Source organism: Mytilus californianus, unplaced genomic scaffold, assembly GCF_021869535.1.
Source record: "Mytilus californianus isolate M0D057914Y unplaced genomic scaffold, xbMytCali1.0.p SCAF_1, whole genome shotgun sequence".
Taxonomy (NCBI): Eukaryota; Metazoa; Mollusca; class Bivalvia; order Mytilida; family Mytilidae; genus Mytilus; species Mytilus californianus.
In genome coordinates this window covers 75,325,130-75,346,642 of record NW_026262581.1, presented here as the reverse complement: position 1 = coordinate 75,346,642, position 21,513 = coordinate 75,325,130, and the positions used below count along the sequence as shown (strand labels likewise).

General features: G+C 34.4%; 1 protein-coding gene across 1 annotated transcript; it reads left to right on the top strand.

Moving 5' to 3' along the window:
- Positions 1-7,998: 7,998 nt before the first annotated feature.
- Positions 7,999-20,652, top strand: LOC127707737 (nucleolar protein 58-like). The gene is made up of 3 exons (XM_052212471.1): positions 7,999-8,233; positions 9,596-9,777; positions 18,962-20,652. Exons 2-3 carry the CDS (start codon positions 9,657-9,659, stop codon positions 19,564-19,566), a joined length of 726 nt encoding a protein of 241 aa, XP_052068431.1. The 5' UTR covers positions 7,999-8,233; positions 9,596-9,656; the 3' UTR covers positions 19,567-20,652.
- Positions 20,653-21,513: the final 861 nt, after the last annotated feature.

The following is a 21,513-nucleotide window of genomic DNA, read 5'->3' as shown; positions in this document are numbered from 1 at the left end:
ATCCATACACTTAAACACAAGTTATTGTCTGGAAACTAGAAAAATGCTTATTTTTGACCCCTTATTCCTAAACGTTTTGGGCAATACCCACAAACTCAATTCCAGCTATTCCTTTTTGATATGGAACTTTCAGAAAGATCCATACACTTACACACAAGTTATTGTCGTGAAACTAGAAAAATGCTTGTTTTTTGGCCCCTTTTTCCTATTATTTCGAGGCAATTACCCCCAAAATCAATCCCATCATTCCCTTTGTGATATGGAACCTTGTGGTACAATGTCAGAGAGATCTATACACTAACACAGAAGTTATTGTCTGGAAGTTACAAATTTTTTAATGCTTATTTTTGGCCCGTAATTCCTCAACTGTTGGTACCTTAACCCCCAAAATCAATCCCAACCTTCCTTTTGTGGTATTGAACCTTATGGTAAAATTTCATAGAGATGCATTCACCTAAACTAAAATTATTGTGCGAAAACCAATTTTTTGCGGTCGTATAAAACTAAAATTTCCAAAAAATTAACTATTTCTGCACAGTAACCCAACAATAAGTTTTCCTATTGGTATGAAGATTACTGGACAGGTAGATCTAAACCTGTTTAAACACTTTCACCTACGTCAGTTTTTCTCTCACTGCTTCAGTTTTTGAGATGAAGGCAAAAAACTTCATTTGACCCCTATGTTCTATTTTTAGAAACTGCTGCCATGTTTTTGAATGGATCAAATCGCCGAATACAATCTATAAACTAGATGCCCTAAGGAACATTCAATTTAAGTTTGGATATTTGGCCGAGTAGTTTCAGAGAAGATTTTTGAAAAAGTAATGAGACTTGCACGAAAAAATGTAAAAAAATAAACGTTTCAAGGGCAATAACTCCTTAAAGAGTCAATTGACTATTTTGATCATTTGACTTATTTGTAGATCCTACTTAGCTGAAACTTTTTTCATAAAAATAAACTATTTCGGACAGTAACCCTACAATGGGTGGTCCAATTGGTCTGAAAATTTCATAGCAGATAGATCTAGACTTATTCATCACTTTAACTACATGTCACTTTTGCTCTAACTGCTATAATTTTTTAGATAAAAGCCAAAAACTGCATTTGACCCCTATGTTTTAGTTTTAGCCATGGCGGCCATGTTTGTTAATGGATCAAAACTTCTGATACAATTTATAAACCAGTTACCCTAAGGAACATTCAGTTAAAAGAAGTATTACCCCGGGTAGTTTCAGAGATGTTTCTTGAAATAGTTTACGACATACAACAAGTGATGGCGCAAGTTAACATGGGGCCCTTCGGGCTGGGTGAGCTAAAAATGCTTGTTTTGGCACCCCAATTCCTAAACAGCTACGACAATAACCCCAACCTTCTTATTGTGGTATGGAACCTTGTGCTAAGATCCATACACATATACTCAAGTTATTGTCTGTGAACCTGCAAAATTTTTTTTTGTTACAACCTTTTTTGACCTCCAACCTTCCTATTGTGGTGTGGAACCTCGTGTTAAAAGACAAAAAAAAATCCTTACTTGTCATGGTCTTAAAACCAGACAATAAATTTTTTTTGGCCCTTTTCTTACACATCCATACACTTACACTAAGTAATTCTCGCGAACTAATTTATTTTCCATTAACCAGTAAAACTTACCTTTTTTGGTCCCTAATTACAAAACCGCAATGACAGTAGCCCCCAAAAACAATCCCAACCATCCTTTACTGGTATGGAATCGTGTGCTAAAATTTCAGAGATGCATGAACTTATACTTGTTATTGTCTGCGAAACAAAAATGTCTTCCGACGCAGACAACACCACAACATAGTACTACCTGCTGTCGTATAAAAATTCCAAATATTTTAGTTTCTATACCTCAACTAAATGTTATGAAACTTACACAATGCTTATTACTACAACACTCAGATCAAGTACAAATTTGGGTAGCATCACTTTTACAGTTCTTGAGTTATGCCCCATTATAACGTTATATGCAAGCGGGGGCATCATCCGTGTCCCATGGACTAAAATCCCACCACTCAGAAGAGTAAAATCTAAAGTTTCATGAAACTGCTCAAAAGAGTTTTTAAGTTTTAGTCCGAAAACTGGAAAATCACCCTTTTTAAAGAAAAAAAACCACAACTCTAAAACATAAAATCTAAAATTCTTTTATGAAAGGGAGATCACATCAATAGATCTAAACAATTCACCAAAGTTTCATGCAAATTTGCAAATTGAATTAAGCGTTTTTGAGTTATTGTCCGACATGTTGACGACGGACGGACAACCGTATACCACCATACGTCCAGTAAACATAAAACGGTCCAAAAACCAAAAATTTAAAACAGATAGATTGCCCACATAAAAGAACACCAATTTCATTTTTTGATGACATTAAAAAGTTTAATATTTGACCACAATTTGGACCAACTTTTTAATAGTTGTTTTTGGCCCCTTTCCGACCCCTTATTATTAAATAGTTTGGGCCATGACCCTCAAATCAATCCCAACTTTCTTTTTAAGTATGTTGTAACCTTGTAGTAAAATTATATTCAAGTTATTGTCTTCAAACCATACAAATAATTGTTTTTGGCCCCGAATTACAAAACAACCACCCCAAAAATCAATCCCAACCCTCCGATTGTGGTATGGAACTTTGTGCTAAAATTTCAGAGAGATCATTACAATTGTATTCAAGTTATTTTTTGCACACCAAAATGTCTTTCGACTCAGAAGCAGACATTGCCATAACATATCGATGGAAAAATGATTTTTTGAGTGATTTTTTAAGTCCAAGGACCATAACGCTACAATAAAATCATCCAAACTGAACAAATTGCACACCTATCTACAACTTGTCATGGTTAAACTATATACCAAATATCAATCAATGAATGAAAAAAATGAAAAAAGCTGATCACTTGCCTTAATTTTCCAAGTCCAAGGAACATAACTCTGCACAAAATCATTAGTTCGGAAAAAAATTAAAACTTGATCTGTAACTAATATATATAAGATGTGGTATGAGCACCAATGACACAACTCTCCATCCAAGTCTGCTATGTATAAAAAGTTAGCAATTATAGGTCAAAGTATGGCCTTCAACACAGAGCCTTGGCTCACCCCAAACAGCAAGCTATAAAGGGCTCCAAAATGACTAGTGCAAAACAATTCAAATGGGAAAGCCAACGGTCTAATCTATATAAATAAACTGATTTGCTGAGCGCAGATGTCCAACCTTGAACAGTTGGGGCAAAAATGGACACAATATTCAAGCTTGATATAGGTCTGAATTTGGATTGTAATTAAATATTTGACACATTATAGGTTTCTGACACAGAATAAATGTAGTCAAAGATTTCTTGCTGTTGTGCAATACACTGTGCTGTTGCGCAATACTTAGTAAATCTGTTTTCAGACTATATACAAAGAATTAGCAATTTAATAAATTGTGACCCTCAATTTTTTTTGGAAAATTGACAATTTCTTGAATCTTGAGGGAACAAAAATAGACCCCCCCCCCCAAAAAAAAACTGTTTTTTTACCCATCCTCCAAAAAAAAATAATATTTGAAGAGAATTTTCTTTCGAGGAAAAAAAACCTTCCAAAAAAAATAATTTTGAATGAATTTTCTTCATGTAAAATGTGGTACAAATTAAGAGACATCCATACACTTAAACACAAGTTATTGTCCTGAAACTAGAAAAATGCTTGTTTTGGCCCCTAATTCCTAAACGGTTGGGACCATCACCCCAAAAAACAATCCCAACCTTCCTTGTGATGTATTGAACGTTTTGATTAAATTTCATAGAGATCCATACACTTAACTTAAACTAAAGTTATTGTCCGGAATCCAAATGTATGATTTGAATTTATATTCAATTGAAGATTTCTTGCTGTTGTGCAATACTATGGTAAATCTGTTTTCAGACTATATACAAAGAATTAGCAAAATAAATTGTGACCGCCATTAAAATTTTTCTTTGGAAAATTGACAACTTCTTAAATCTTGAGGGAATAAAAATTGACCCCTCCCCCTCCAAAAAAAAATAATATTTGAAGATAATTTTCTTTTGAGGAAAAATAATTGCCCCCCCAAAAATTTTTTTTTTTTAAACCCCCCCCCCCCCCCCCCTTTCCAAAAAAATAAATTTAGAAGAATCTTTCTTTTTGTAGAATGTGGTACAAATTAAGAGACATCCATACACTTAAACACAAGTTATTGTCTGAAAACTAGAATAAAATGCTCCGCAGGGCACAGCTTGATACGACCGCAGAGGTCGAACCCTGAACAGTTGGGGCAAGTATGGACACAACATTCAAGCTTGATACAGCTCTGAATTTGGATTGTGATTAAATATTTGACACAGCATAGGTTTCTGACACAGAATGAATGTGGTCTAAGAACTTAAAAATTTTAAATTTGACATTCACCTATTATGGTCCAATATCCAAAATCTAAATACATGGTTAGATTCAGCATATCAAAGAACCCCAAGAATTCAATTTTTGATGAAATCAAACAAAGTTTAATTTTGGACCCTTTTGACCTCAATGTGGACAAAGTTGATAATGGGGCCCAAAAATCAAAAATCTAAATACATGTTTAGATTCAGCATATCAAAGAACCCCATATATTCAATTTTTGTTGAAATCAAACAAAGTTTAATTTTGGGCCCCGATTTGGACCAACTTGAAAACTGGGCCCATAATCAAAAATCTAAATACATGTTTAGATTCAGCATATCAAAGAACCCTAAGAATTCAATTTTTGTTAAAATCAAACTAAGTTTAATTTTGGACCCTTTGGACCTTAATGTAGACCAATTTGAAAACGGAACCAAAAATTAAGAATCTAAATACACGGTTAGATTCGACATATCAAAGAACCCCAATAATTCAATTTTTGATGAAATCAAACAAAGTTTAATTTTGGACCCTTTGGACCTCAATGTGAACCAATTTAAAAACGGGGCCCAAAATCCAAAAACTTAATACACAGTTAGAATCAGCATATTAAAGAACCCCAAGAATTCAAGAATAAAACCCCATTGAAATTGGTCAAGAAATAAGCAATTTATACGAAGTATCTTCTTTTGCACAATACTGTGCAATTGAATATTTCTTGCTATTGCGCAATACTGTACAATTGACAATTTCTTGCTATTGCGCAATATTGTGCTATTGAATATTTCTTGCTATTGCACAATACTGTGCAATTGAAGATTTCTTGCTATTGCGCAATACTGTGCAATTGAAGATTTCTTGCTATTGTGCAATACTGTGCAATTAAAAATTTCTTGCTATTGCACAATACTTATTTTATAATAATTTACACATCCTGTTTGGTGTGTATCTCCTACCATATCATTATTATTTGCTTTTAAATATAAAACAGAAATAACCAACTTAATGTGGAAAATTTTAAAAGAAAAAAAAAAAAATCCCCCCCCCCCCATTTTTTTGAACCCCCTTATGATTCATCACCCCCAAACTCAATCCCAGCCTTCCCTTTGTGGTATGGTACCTTGCAGTAAAATTTCAGAGAGATCCATACACTTGAACACAAGTTATTGTCTGGAAACTAGAAAAATGCTTATTTTTGGCCCCTTTTTCCTAAATGTTTTGGGCAATTACCCCCAAACTCAATTCCAGCTTTCCCTTTGTGATATGGAACCTTGTAGTACAATTTCATAAAGATCCATACACTTACACACAAGTTATTATCATGAAACTAGAAAAATGCTTGTTTTTTGCCCCTTTTGTGGCCCCTAATTCCTAATATTTAGAGGCAATTACCCCCAAAATCAATCCCAGCATTCCCTGTGTGATATGGAACCTTGTGGTACACTTTCAGAGAGAACCATACACTTGAACACAAGTTATTGTCTGGAAACTAGAAAAATGCTTATTTTTGGCCCCTTATTCCTAAATGTTTTGGGCAATTACCCCCAAACTCAATTCCAGCTTTCCCTTTGTGATATGGAACCTTGTAGTACAATTTCAGAAAGATCCATACACTTACACATAAGTTATTGTCATGAAACTAGAAAAATGCTTATTTTTGGCCCCTTTTTGGCCCCTAATTCCTTAAATGTTGGTACCATAACCCCCAAAATCAATCCCAACCTTCCTTTTGTGATATTGAACCTTATGGTAAAATTTCATCAAGATCCATTCACTTAAACTAAAGTTAGAGTGCGAAAACCAATGTGTCTTCGGACGACGACGACGACGACGACGCCAACGTCATACCAATATACGTCAGCAAAAATTTTTTGCGGTCGTATAAAAACAGTTTTAGACCCTTATTGGCTCCCAATTCCTGCTCCGTTTGGGCAATTACCCCCAAAATGAATCCCAACCTTCTACTTGTGGTATTGAACCTTGTGTACAATTTCATAGCAATTAAAATACTTTATACAAGTTATTGTCCTGAAACTAGAAAAATGCTTGTGGGTAAAAGGGGGGGGGGGGGGGTTCAAATGACCATGGCCAAGTAAAACTGCTTACACATCTTTTATTCTTATCAAGTAATTATAAAAGAATTATTCCTTGTAAAGTTGTTTAAATAGCTATGACAATTTGATAGCTCACTTCAGAGCGGACACATTTTCACATATGTGGTTAAATTATCTGGGTACTAAGTGAGATTCATTTCCCAACAATCTAATAACTCAATAGTTTTAAAACCTTTATTCTATGGTCCTCTACCCTACAAATCTTATACAATTTTTATAGCTTCCTATGCAGAGTGGGTTTTGCTCATTGTTAAAGGCTGTACCCTGGCCTGGTGGAGAGTTGTCTCATTGGCAATCATATCACATCTTATTTTTATAGTAATAAATATTACTGGTCAGTAGTTTAAGAAAAAATTCTCTGTAGATTGAAGCTGCATGTGCTTAGATTGATCTCTTGCATAAAAATAAAATAAAATGTTTTCCTGCCTGCTTTCTCTTTGAAATTTCTTACATTAGGGGGAATCAGCATTCAATTTCTGGGTACAGATTTGTTTTATACAGACGGACAACCACCATTTCTATATTGCCCACACCACACGCAAGACAGGGGACAAAAATACACTAGTTATCAACCATCAAAAATCGGAAATACTTCAATACATATAATGACTAAGTGTGTTATTGACATATACATATATATATGTATATTTCTACTTTTAGGGATGCCTAAAAAAAAGCAATACCTGCAGGAGTCTCTTGATAAAGCTGTTGGTGCAGTGAATTCTAACAAAATGAGCATTTCAAAAGCAGCTAAAGAATATGGGGTTCCGCGGACAACTATATCCGACCATGTCAATGGAAAATACGACAACCATTTGAATGGGCCTTCAAAAATGCTAACAGATGAGGAAGAGACATCCTTGATCAACTATGTCAAGTATATGTCTGAAAGGGGTTTCCCATTGACGAGAAGGATGTTGAAGGCATTTGTTCTTTCAATCGTGGAAAAATCAGGCAGGAAAACACTTTTTAATATGGACAAAGGTCCGAGCAACAAATGGATCAACAAACTCCTGAACAGACACAGGGAACTGTCGGAAAAACTTCCTGAACAGCAGGACAAAGCCAGGAGGCGTATGTCGAATGTCACAGTTGTGGACCAGTATTTTAAACTGCTTTCTGACACAGTTGATAGTTTAGGTTTGACAAATAAACCTAACCAAATCTTTAATTGTGATGAATCTGGGTTCAGTGGCAAAGAAAAAAGTAAAGAAAAAGTTTTAACTCTAAAAGGTTCCCATAGTTATCAGCAAAAAGTGATGGTGCATGGTCACATCACTGTACATATGTGCATAGGTGCTGATGGACATGTCCTTCCATCTTTTATCATTTTTGACGACTGCCTTCCACACAGGAACTTTAAAGATGGTGTTCCAGATACCTGGCTGTACGGCTCATCTGAATCAGGTTATATGGACACAGAGTTATTTGAAAACTGGTTTGACAAAGTGTTCCTCCCATTCTGTGGAACCAGAAGACCAGTGTTATTAATATTTGACAACCATGACTCACACATTAGTATCGACCTGATTGAAAAGGCTAAGGCAAACAACATCCACATTATTGGCTTACCACCACACACTACTCATCTGCTTCAGCCCCTTGATGTTGCCATCTTTGGTCCCTTGAAAGAAAAGGTCAACCAATTAGCTGTGACAGTGGGAAACCTGAACAAGTCTGCCACCATAGGCAAAGCAAAGTTTCCTGCTTTATTAAGGTATTTACAGTATGCTGGGTTATGATTAAAATATTTATTTGGTATAAATGAATTTTGTATTGCAATGGTTAATTATCATTCGACAATTTAACTTATTTAGTGAAATTTATTTTCATTTCAATGGGAAAAAATATTTTGCTGACAAATAACAAGCATTTTGGTACACAATTTTGGTACACAATATAAGGAAACATTATCTTCAAATCAAATTACAAATTTTGTTTAAAATAAGAGTGCTTAACTCATAATTTAATTAATAATAGTTTGTACACTTATTTCACCTGATAAATAGAATGATATACACAACCAAAATTTATGATTCCACGCTTCCTCTTCACCTTGGCAGAATAATTCATATTTTCATGATTTTCAAATCAACAAGGTATTGATTTCCATCGGTCTCAGTAGTTACTAGCTGTATCCTTTCATTAAGCATCTGTAAGGAAATATAGTAACATGTAGTCATTGTAGATGAAAAAAAAAAAGAAATGGGGAATGTGTTCCCATGGACACAGATGATGCCCCAGCTAGCATATAAAGTTATAAAGGGACATAAATTAAGAACGGTAAAAGTGACACTACCAAATTTGTACTTGATCTGAGTTTTGTTGAAATAAGCATTGTGTATAAGTTTCATAACATTTGCTCGAGGCAAGCTAAAGTTAGAGAACGGAAACCAATTTTGGGACGTACGTACAGATGGACAAGGGGTAAAACTTAATGGCCCCTCCGCTACGGCGGGGGCATAAAAATAACAAAGAATGTGTCCATAGTACACGGATGCCCCACTCCGATATCGTTTTCTATGTTCAGTGGACTGTGAAATTGGGGTCAAAACTCTAATTTGGTATTAAAATTAGAAAGATCATATCATATGGAACATGTGTACTAAGTCTCAAGTTGATTGGACTTCAACTTCATCAAAAACTACCTTGACCAAAAACTTTTAACCAGAAGCGGGACAGACAGACGAATGGACGGACACACAGGCCGAAAAACATTTATAATGCCCCTAGGTGGGGCATAAAAAAGAAGAATGTGTCTTGAGGACATAAATGCCACAACTCTCGTTTTGAAAAGAAAATGGGACAGAAGGAAGGTTAAGGGTAACATTTAATGCCCTTGGAAAATTTGAAAGTTATGGCTGATTTATAATGTTTCTTTTGCATTTGTGAGCTCATTGTTTCTTACTTGTTGATATTCAAATTTTAGTCACATGAAGCACACCAACTTTTATTTCACATCACTTGCATAATCTTATTACTGTATGATATAACCCATGACAAGAACAAATACCTTATAACTACTTTTCACTTTATAAATTCTTCCTTCTCGAATAATGGGTATGATTTTTATTTCCAGCACTGCAATTGACCAGACTTTATCCTTAGCACGTGTGAAAGAGTCTTTTAGGAAATCTGGAATGTATCCTGTAGACAGGTCCATAATTCCCAATTCTCAACTAGCTCCAGCAGACTTTCATAAAACTGAAAAGGGAAATAAAGAGATTACAGATGTAGATGTTACAATTATCACTAGTAATGGTAATATTTTGTAAACTATGTTAAAGCAAGCATTATGCTCCTGATTTCAACACTTAACTCCGTAGATTAAGAAATGTTTGCATGCATCTGTTAAACAAGAGTGCACACGCTGAAATGTCTCGCCTTCTTTACTAATCATTGATATTATGTTGATAGTATTAAATATAAAGCTTTATTACAACTGTCACATAAACTTAACATTAACCAAGTAAACTAAACATTGACCAATGAACCATGAAAATGAGGTCAAGGTCAGATGAACCATGCTAGGCAGGCATGTACAGCTAACAATTCTTCCATACAACAAATAGAGTTGACCTATTGCTTATATTTTAAGAAAAACAGACCAAAACACAAAAACTTAACACTGAGCAATGAACCTTGAAAATGAGGTCAAGGTCAAATAAAACCTGCGTGACTGCCAAATAGATCATAAAATATTTCCATACACCAAATATAGTTGAACTATTGCATATAGTATAAGAAAAACAGACCAAAACACAAAAACTTAACTATAACCACTGAACCATGAAAATGAGGTCAAGGTCAGATGACACCTGCCAGTTGGACATGTACACCTTACAGTCCTTCCATACACCAAATATACTAGACCTATTGCTTATAGTATCTGAGATATGGACTTGACCACCAAAACTTAACCTTGTTCATTGATCCATGAAATGAGGTCGAGGTCAAGTGAAAACTGTCTGACGGGCATGAGGACCTTGCAAGGTACGCACATACCAAATATAGTTGAACTATTGCACATAGTATTAGAAAAAAAGACCAAAACTCAAAAACTTAACTTTGCCCACTGAACCATGAAAATAAGGTCAAGGTCAGATGACACCTGCCCGCTAGACATGTACACCTTACAATCATTCCATACACCAAATATAGTAGACCTATGGCATACAGTACAAGAAAAACAGACCAAAACACAAAAACTTAACTATAACCACTGAACCATGAAAATGAGGTCAAGGTCAGATGACACCTGCCAGTTGGACATGTACACCTTACAGTCCTTCCATACACCGAATATACTAGACCTATTGCTTATAGTATCTGAGATATGGACTTGACCACCAAAACTTAACCTTGTTCATTGATCCATGAAATGAGGTCGAGGTCAAGTGAAAACTGTCTGACGGGCATGAGGACCTTGCAAGGTACGCACATACCAAATATAGTTGAACTATTGCACATAGTATTAGAAAAAAAGACCAAAACTCAAAAACTTAACTTTGCCCACTGAACCATGAAAATAAGGTCAAGGTCAGATGACACCTGCCCGCTAGACATGTACACCTTACAATCATTCCATACACCAAATATAGTAGACCTATGGCATACAGTATAAGAAAAACAGACCAAAACACAAAAACTTAACTATAACCACTGAACCATGAAAATGAGGTCAAGGTCAGATGACACCTGCCAGTTGGACATGTACACCTTACAGTCCTTCCATACACCGAATATACTAGACCTATTGCTTATAGTATCTGAGATATGGACTTGACCACCAAAACTTAACCTTGTTCATTGATCCATGAAATGAGGTCGAGGTCAAGTGAAAACTGTCTGACGGGCATGAGGACCTTGCAAGGTACGCACATACCAAATATAGTTGAACTATTGCACATAGTATTAGAAAAAAAGACCAAAACTCAAAAACTTAACTTTGCCCACTGAACCATGAAAATGAGGTCAAGGTCAGATGACACCTGCCCGCTAGACATGTACACCTTACAATCATTCCATACACCAAATATAGTAGACCTATGGCATACAGTATAAGAAAAACAGACCAAAACACAAAAACTTAACTATAACCACTGAACCATGAAAATGAGGTCAAGGTCAGATGACACCTGCCAGTTGGACATGTACACCTTACAGTCCTTCCATACACCGAATATACTAGACCTATTGCTTATAGTATCTGAGATATGGACTTGACCACCAAAACTTAACCTTGTTCACTGATCCATGAAATGAGGTCGAGGTCAAGTGAAAACTGTCTGACGGGCATGAGGACCTTGCAAGGTACGCACATACCAAATATAGTTATCTTATTACTTATAATAAGAGAGAATCTAACATTACAAAAAATCTTAACTTTTTTTTCAAGTAGTCACTGAACCATGAAAATGAGGTCAAAGACATTGGACATGTGACTGACGGAAACTTCGTAACATGAGGCATCCATATACAAAGTATGAAGCATCCAGACCTTCCACCTTCTAAAATATAAAGCTTTTAAGAAGTTAGCTAACGCCGCCGCCGCCGCCGCCGTAGCCGCCGCCGCCGGATCGCTATCCCTATGTCGAGCTTTCTGCGACAAAAGTCGCAGGCTCGACAAAAATGGAAAAAAAATTGAGATTTTTTTTTTAATTTCTGGAAAAGTGGCCACATCTTTAATTATTTGCAAATCTATTCTATTTTTGTGACACCTAATTCATGCAACATTATCAAGAATTCAAACATCACAAAGATTTCTGAATTTACCATATGAAATTGTTAAAAAAAGTTCTGATGTATAAAGTTTTAAAATGTCTGATGTTATAGTTTGACACTGTAAAAAGACATATGACATCATACTGTTGCATGTATGTGCAAAAGAGTAGATCAACGATTCACAGAATTTTTAATTTATCACAAAAGAGTGTTGACCATAAGAGAAATAGGTTTAACAACTCTTGAGAATTGGATATCGCATCATATCAACTCTCGTAAAAATTAGTTTAATCCTTAAAATATTTCCATACATCAAATATAGTTGACCTATTGCATACAGTTTAAAAAAAAGAGACCAAAACACAATAAAATGCTTCGCTGAGAGCAGCCTGATACGACTGCAGAGGTCAAATCTTGAACAGTTGGGGCAAGTTTGGACACAATATTCAAGCTTGATACTGTCTGAATTTGGATTGTGATCCAATTTTTGACATAATATAGGTTTCTGACACAATTTGTCAAAATAAATGTGGTCAATGATCTTAAAAATTTGAAATGGGACATTTAATTTACCTAGTATGGTCTGATATCTAAAATCTAACAACATGGTTATATTCAGCATATAAAAAAACACCAATAAGGCCAAGGAAATTTAATTAGTAGATTTTCATCCAAATTTTTGAAAAAAATGGGGTGGGTGGGAGGATTTTATTTTTTATTTTTTATTAAATATGAAACGCTCTTGTGACGTGTTCTTCATATATGCAAGTGTAATAATAAGGTTCTATCGTGTATATACATGTATAACGAATCAAACATAAAAAGAAATGCAAAAACCAAAATTTGAAACAGGAAGTTATTAATGAAACGAAATTATCGAAAGTTACCGGTAACGAAAATGAACAAAATCCGGAAATCCTAAATGTTTCAAAATAAAAAAAATTGGGGCGGAACGATTTCAGAGGGGCGGGCGGGGATGAAAATCTATCAATTAATTTTAATTAGCCTAATTTAATTTTAGTTGAAATCAAACAAAGTTTAATTTTGGACCCTTCAAACCTTAATATGAACTAATTTGAAAACAGGGCCCAAAATAAAAATCTAAATGCACAATAAGATTCAGCAACACAATTTAGACCAATTTAAAAATTGGGCCCAATATAAAAAAAATTATACAAGGTTAGAACCCTCAAAAAATTAAAGACTTAATTAATCTGATCAAAATTGGTTCAAATATTTGTATTTGTTTTCAATTGAAGATTTCTTATTGCGCAATACTGTGCAATTGAAGATTTCAAAAATTTGAAGAAAAAAAATGAACCCCCCCAAAAAAATATCCCCCCAACATTTTGAACACCACAACCCCCCCCCCCCCCCCCCTCCCCCTTTTAGAGTAATTAACCCCAAAGCAATCCCAGCCTTCCCTTTGTGATATGGAACCTTGTGGTACAATTTCAGAGAGATCCATACACTTACACACAAATTATTGTCCGGAAACTACAAAAATGCTTGTTTTTGGCCCCTTATTCCTAAACTGTTGGTACCATCACCCCAAAATCAATCACAACCTTCCTTTTGTGGTATTGAACCTTCTGGTAAAAAATCATAGAGATCCATTCTCTTAAACTAAAGTTATTGTCCGGAAACCAAATGTGTCTTCGGATGACAACATCATAGTATTATACGACGCAATTTGCAGTTGTATAAAAACTAAACTTTAACCACTGAACCATGAAAATGAAGTGAAGGTCAGATGATACCTACCAGACAGACACATACAGCTTACAATCATTACACACACCAAATATAGTTGACCAATTGCTTCAAGTTTTAAGAAAAACAGACCAAAACACAATAAAATGCTCCGCAGGGCGCAGCTTGATACGACCGCAGAGGTCGAACCCTGAACAGTTGGGGCAAGTATGGACACAACATTCAAGCTTGATACAGCTCTGAATTTGGATTGTGATTAAATATTTGACACAGCATAGGTTTCTGACACAGAATGAATGTGGTCTAAGAACTTAAAAATTTTTAAATTGGACATTCACCTATTATGGTCCAATATCCAAAATCTAAATACATGGTTAGATTTAGCATATCAAAGAACCCCAAGAATTCAATTTTTGATGAAATCAAAGTTTAATTTTGGACCCTTTTGACCTCAATGTGGACAAAGTTGATAACGGGGCCCAAAAATCAAAAATCTAAATACATGGTTAGATTCAGCATATCAAAGAACCCCATATATTCAATTTTTGTTGAAATCAAACAAAGTTTAATTTTGGACCCTGATTTGGACCAACTTGAAAACTGGGCCCATAATCAAAAATCTAAAAACATGTTTAGATTCAGCATATCAAAGAACCCTAAGAATTAAATTTTTGTTAAAATCAAACTTAGTTTAATTTTGGACCCTTTGGACCTTAATGTAGACCAATTTGAAAACGGAACCAAAAATTAAGAATCTAAATACACGGTTAGATTTGGCATATCAAAGAACCCCAATAATTCAATTTTTGATGAAATCAAACAAAGTTTAATTTTGGACCCTTTGGACCTCAATGTGGACCAATTTAAAAACGGGGCCCAAAATCCAAAAACTTAATACACGGTTAGATTCAGCATATTAAAGAAGAACAAGAATTCAAGAATAAAACCCCATTGAAATTGGTCAAGAAATAAGCAATTTATACGAAGTATCTTCTTTTGCACAATACTGTGCAATTGAATATTTCTTGCTATTGCGCAATACTGTACAATTGACAATTTCTTGCTATTGCGCAATATTGTGCTATTGGATATTTCTTGCTATTGCGCAATACTGTGCAATTAAAGATTTCTTGCTATTGCGCAATACTGTGCAATTGAAGATTTCTTGCTATTGCACAATACTTATTATATCCTGTTTGGTGTGTATCTCCTACCATATCATTATTATTTGCTTTTAAATATAAATCAGAAATAACCAACTTAAAATGGAAAATTTTAAAAGAAAAAAAAAGGAAAAAAAGAAAAAAAAAGGAAAGAAACCCCCCCCCCCCCCAAATTTTTTGAACCCCCTTATGATTCATCACCACCAAACTCAATCCCAGCCTTCCCTTTGTGGTATGGTACCTTGCAGTACAATTTCAGAGAGATCCATACACTTGAACACAAGTTATTGTCTGGAAACTAGAAAAATGTGTTTTTTGGCCCCCAATTCCTAAACGTTTCGGGCAATAACCCCCAAACTCAATTCCAGCTTTCCCTTTGTGATATGGAACCTTGTAGTACAATTTCAGAAATATCCAAACACTTACACACAAGTTATTGTCATGAAACTAGAAAAATGCTTGTTTTTTCCCCCTTTTTTGGCCCCTAATTCCTAAAATTTTAAGGCAATTACCCCCAAAATCAATCCCAGCATTCCCTGTGTGATATGGAACCTTGTGGTACAATGTCAGAGAGATCCATACACTAACACACAAGTTATGTCTGGAAGTTACAAAAATGCTTATTTTTGGCCCCTAATTCCTTAACTGTTGGTACCATAACCCCCAAAATCAATCCCAACCTTCCTTTTGTGGTATTGAACCTTATGGTAAAATTTCATAGAGATCCATTCACTTAAACTAAAGTTAGAGTGCGAACATCAATGTGTCTTCGGTTGACGACGACAACGAAGACGACGCCAACGTCATACCAATATACGACCGCAAAATTTTTGCGGTCGTATAAAAACTAAACATGGAGCAATGAACCATGAAAATGAGGTCAAGGTCAAATAAAACCTGCCAGACTGACATGTACATCGTATAATATATCCATACACTAAATATAGTTGACCTATTGAATACAGTATTAGAAAAACAGACTAAAACACAAACATGTAACATTGAGCAATAAACCGTGAAAATGAGGTCAAGGTCAAATAAAATCTGCCAGACTGACATGAACATCGTAAAATATTTCCATACATCAAATATAGTTGACCGACTGCATACAGTTTAAAAAAACAGACCAAAACACAAAAACTTTAACTTTAACCACTGAACCATGAAAATGAGGTCAAGGTCAGATAACACCTGCCAGTTGGACATGTACACCTTGCAATCATTACATACACCAAATGTAGTAGACCTATTGCTTACAGTATCTGAGATATGGACTTGACCATGAAAACTTGACCTTGTTCACTGATCCATGAAATGAGGTTGAGCTCAAGTGAAAACTGTATTAAAGCTCATGAGGACCTTGCAAGGTTCACACATACATGTACCAAATAAAGTTATCCTAGTATTACTCTTTATATGAGAGAAATTAACATTACAAAAAATCTTGATTTTTATTTCAAGTAGTCACTGAACCATGAAAATACGGTCAAGGACAATGGAAATATGACAGACGGAAACTTCATATCATAAGGCCTCTATATACAAAGTATGAAGCATCCAGGTCTTCTATCTTCTGAAATATTAAGCTTTTAAGGTGTAATACCACCATTGATTTTCCCCTATTAGTCTTTGTTAAATTTGCACTTTTCAAAAAATTGTGCAGAATTTATCTTTGTTTCAAATAAAGAAATACTTGGCATGAGTAAAGTTTTATCCTGTCCAGTACTATAGAAAAAATTTCACATAACATTTCATTGCATATAAGAAAATAACCATCACTGGAAGTTAACCAATCAAATTTTCCCCCTTTTTTAACCTGTGTACAAGCTTTAGTAACCATGTAACCTCAAGTTTCCAAAATATTCTATAGAAACCCCAAATAAAGAAATAATAGTGCTTTGAAATACCCAAGATATATGTTTATGACTCAGAAATGTTTTACTGCAATGAAATGTAGGATCAATTACCTACAACTGTCAAATTCAAGGGAATATTTTTTTTCGACCTATTTTCGCATGCAACCGGATGTGACGTACTATGATTTGGTGGTATTACACCTAAAGAAGACTTTTTTGTTGAATAAACTGAATGTGACTTTTTTCCTTTGTAATACTGGTTATTTCAAGCATTCCTGTCAAGTTTTGTCATAATCAGTTCAATAGTTTGAGAAAAATCTAGTATAATGTAAGACGACATCTACAGCGATTCGAACAAAATTTCTTCGAAAAATTCAAACCAAGCCGCATCATGATAGAATATAGTGTGGACCAAAAAATGATCAAATATTTATCTCATCTGCCTACAAACAGTTGAATATGATACAAAAGATGACTTTAGGATGATAAATACTACTAATGGACCTCTTATTCTTCCTGATAAAGTCTCTTTTGGTCCATTTATACCTCTCATTTCCTCAAAATTTCTACTTTTTAGGCCAATAAATAAAAATTTTGGGGTAACTTTCACTCATTTATGATAGAAATGTTATTATAAATGATGAATTGAAGTATTCAAGCTGCTTGAACTATCCGTATAAAAGTTTACTGTCTCCAAGAAGGTTTCAATAAGTCCTTGCGTAAAACTTAAATTTACGCCGCGTTCCAGAGAGGGACATAAAAAACTTCTCTCTTGGTGAATAATTTGTTGTTACTGCTTTAAAAATAATTTCATTTACTTAAAACTATATATTTATTAAAGTATTTCTTAGGAAAAATTTTCTAGTATAGCAGAATATAAGAAATAAGAAGAAAAAGCTCCCCAAGACTCTAAGTATGGCTTGTTCTGTCAACTAATATTCATGGTAAAGTCCTATTTCAAGGAAATTTTCTCATAAAATCAGGGTTCGACATTAACTTTTATACCAACTTGTCCAGTTGGGCAAGTGCCCTATTACTTTTACTTGTCCGAAAGTGAAATCTACATGCCCAAACTTTTACATGCTATTTTTGTGGTTGTAATGTAGTACATGCAGATAAAATATAGTTATCATGTATATGGGGTGTAAATTGATTATGGAGTATGAAAATATACTATTGGATCATTTACATAGAGATACTTATTTCATAATAATTTATCTAAGAAATGCCATTTCAAAAAACCCTTCTTGATAAACTGACAACAACTGACAAATTTGTTAAAGTTTAATTTCATTTTCTCTTTCAAGCTTTTACGTTTTTCCATCTTAGGGAAATACACATCCGATGTCAAATTATAAAGTTAGAACAACGAAAATAGACCTCCGCTTTCCATTGGTCGGTGGGAATAACACGTGCGTCGGAAACGCCCGAGTGGTGTCCCGATGGATAACGATAATGACGAAGCAACGCCGCGGCTGCCTGATTGGCCAATATTTTTAAACGTGATCAAGGGAATATTTTTTTTCGACCTATTTTCGTATGCAACCGGATGTGACGTACTATGATTTGGTGGTATTACACCTTAAGAAGTTAGTTATAACGCCACCGCCGGATAAATATCCCTTTGTCAAGCATGTCAAGCTGTTTGTAACAGAAGCCACAGGCTAGACAAAAAAACCTAAAAAAATATTTTAATAATATTCAGATGAATGTTTTGTGTTTATTATTTAATTCAACGATGAATGCGAAGTGAAAATAAATATTAACATCGAGCATATATATCATATAGTAATAATAAACTCACCGAAGGCTCGTTATTATATAGAAATTAAATAACACAAGTTGTTATCAAGCGATATCCTATTCTCACTCGTTATGAAACCTATAATCATTGTTTCACAGGTATAAACAGTTCTATCCTGAGTTTGACAATAACTCATTAGCCTTTCAATTAATACTATTATAGTGTAAATTTTTTTTCTTTTGTAGAGCACCAGGAATCAACAATTCTTTGTCACTGTTGTGGCAACACTTTAACATACACAACAGAAACTGAGCTGAACAAAACAACAGAAAATCCACTCGTTACAAAAAACTTAATCCCAAAAAGTTTAGCTGATGTGTTGTTACCCCCTGCAAATCCATCTCAGGCAAAAAAAACTTCTAGTAAAATTGTAACAGAAGCAAGAGTCATTACAGGGGATGAAATGCTACAGAAACTGCAGTATAAGCATGATGAAGCAAAAAAGTTGGAAGAAGAGAAAGAAAAGAGGAAAACAGAAAGAGCGAGAAAGAAGGAAGAAGCTGAAGTTTTAAAGGAGGCAAAGAAGGAGGAAAGAGAAAGGAAGAAAAGAGACAGAGAATTGAGAGACACTGAAAAAGAAGACGAAAGAGAGAGGAAGAGACAGAGGAAGGAAGAAAAAAGAAATAAGCAATCTAACCAACAAATCACTGCTCAAGTCCACCAGTATTCTACATGTAGTAATTCATCTGTAGACAGTAGAAGAAGTAGCAGAGTGAAGACACCTTTAATAAGGGAAGAGTTTTTACAATTTGATAGTGATATTGACATTATTGAGACAATGGAAGAATAGGGAATAAAACAAAAATCTATCCAAAGACTCTTGTCATACTGAATTTGAAGAACTGTGCAATTTGTTTTTAAATAATGTTTGAGATCGCAATTGCATTTTATTGATTTAAATTTCATACTGTTCATAACAAACTTATTGCTGCAATATTGATAAAATTTTGATAACACAAATATCTTCTGTAGGGGATACAATCAATTTTTTCACTTCTATATTTCATGTAAATTTTAAGCTACAGAAAATCATATTTTTTCCTAATCTTTAAATTCAACATATTGATTAGATTACCTTTATTTGCCCTCTTCATATTGTATCTGGAAGTAAAATTAAAAAGTGGTAGCGATAAAGTTTTAACCCATGATTTGGATTCACAAAATGAAAAAAATAATCAATGGTCAAGTTGCAAAACTATTACGTTATTGGTAATTCTAAAACAAAAACAAATGAATGTACATGCGGTTTTTGAAACATTGAAAAGAAAATTATATGAAAAATAACAAGTACTTCAAGAAGTACACACAAGTTCCATGTACAATGTATACCTTCCAGTATATACCAATATTTTAGCAACTGATTTTTGAAGATGTTAATTATAAACAAGTTGATGTATCCAATAATCTGAAACTTTCATAAAAACATTTTATATAACTTTTTAACCATCTAAAAATTTAGGGTCAGTAATTGGGCTATACTGTTCTCACAAAAGATTTTTTAAAGGATGTAATCATAAAGGACTCCTCCTTGTTTGTCTTGACCTGTCCCGCTAAAATGTACTACAAGTTCACCATCACTTCAGATAACCTGGATTTTTTTTTCAAGTAATAAAGGAATATTTTGTTCATTTAACAATGTTTAATGAAATACTTGTACATGATATAGCAGACATGTGTATTTAACCTTCAATTTACTAGCATACTCAAATTAAAAAAAAATTGTGTTTACAGTATCAGAAATTGATGATTTGACTTTGTTTTGATATGCCAATGTATTGAAACTAGAGGCTCTCAAGAGCCTGTGTCGCTCACCTGATTCTACTTTAATTTTGGAAATCATGTTAAAATAGATTAAAATCATAACATATACCCTAAATATGAGTGAGGCCAAATTTGGTTTAATATTGGCCCTGTAATTTTATAAAAAATCCTGGTGGCCATCTTGAACAGTAAATCAGCAACAAAGTAGCAACACTTCATCAGCACCTCATAAGAAACATTTATGCCATGTTTGGTTTCATTCCATTCAGTGCACCTCTAGAAGAAGCATGTGTATGTATTTCCAATGGGATCTTATGTTAAAGAAAGTCCCCCCGCTGGCGGTCATCGTGGATGAAGGATCAGCTTCAAAGTAACAACACTTAGTCAGCACCACATAAGGAACATTCATGCCATGTTTGGTTTCAATCCATTCAATGGTTCTCAAAAAGAAGACTTTTGTATGTATGGTCCATAGGGTCCTTTGTTAAACATAGTCCCCCGCAGGCGGCCATCTTGGATTATGGATCGGCTTCAAAGTTATAACACTTGGTCAACACCTCAAAAGGAACATTCATGCCATGTTTGGTTTCATTCCATTCAGTGGTTCTTTAAAAGAAGACATTTGTATGTATTTCCCTTAGGGTCCTATGTTAAACTAAGTCCCCCCTTGGCGGCCATCTTGGATGATGGATCGGCTTCAAAGTAACAACACTTTGTCAGCACCTCATAAGGAACATTCATGCCATGTTTAGTTTCATTCCATTCAGTGGTTCTCTAGAAGAATTTCAAAATGTAAAAAGTTAACGACGACGACTGACTATATAGTGTATTTCTCAAACAGGAAAGTTCACTTTCTACTCTTCCCACGAAATCCCACATGATCATGATGCAGAGCTATCTAATTTTGAATTGAACAGAATGTAAAATAAGTGAATGAGTTATAAATATTAAATAATAATATGAATAAATATTCTTT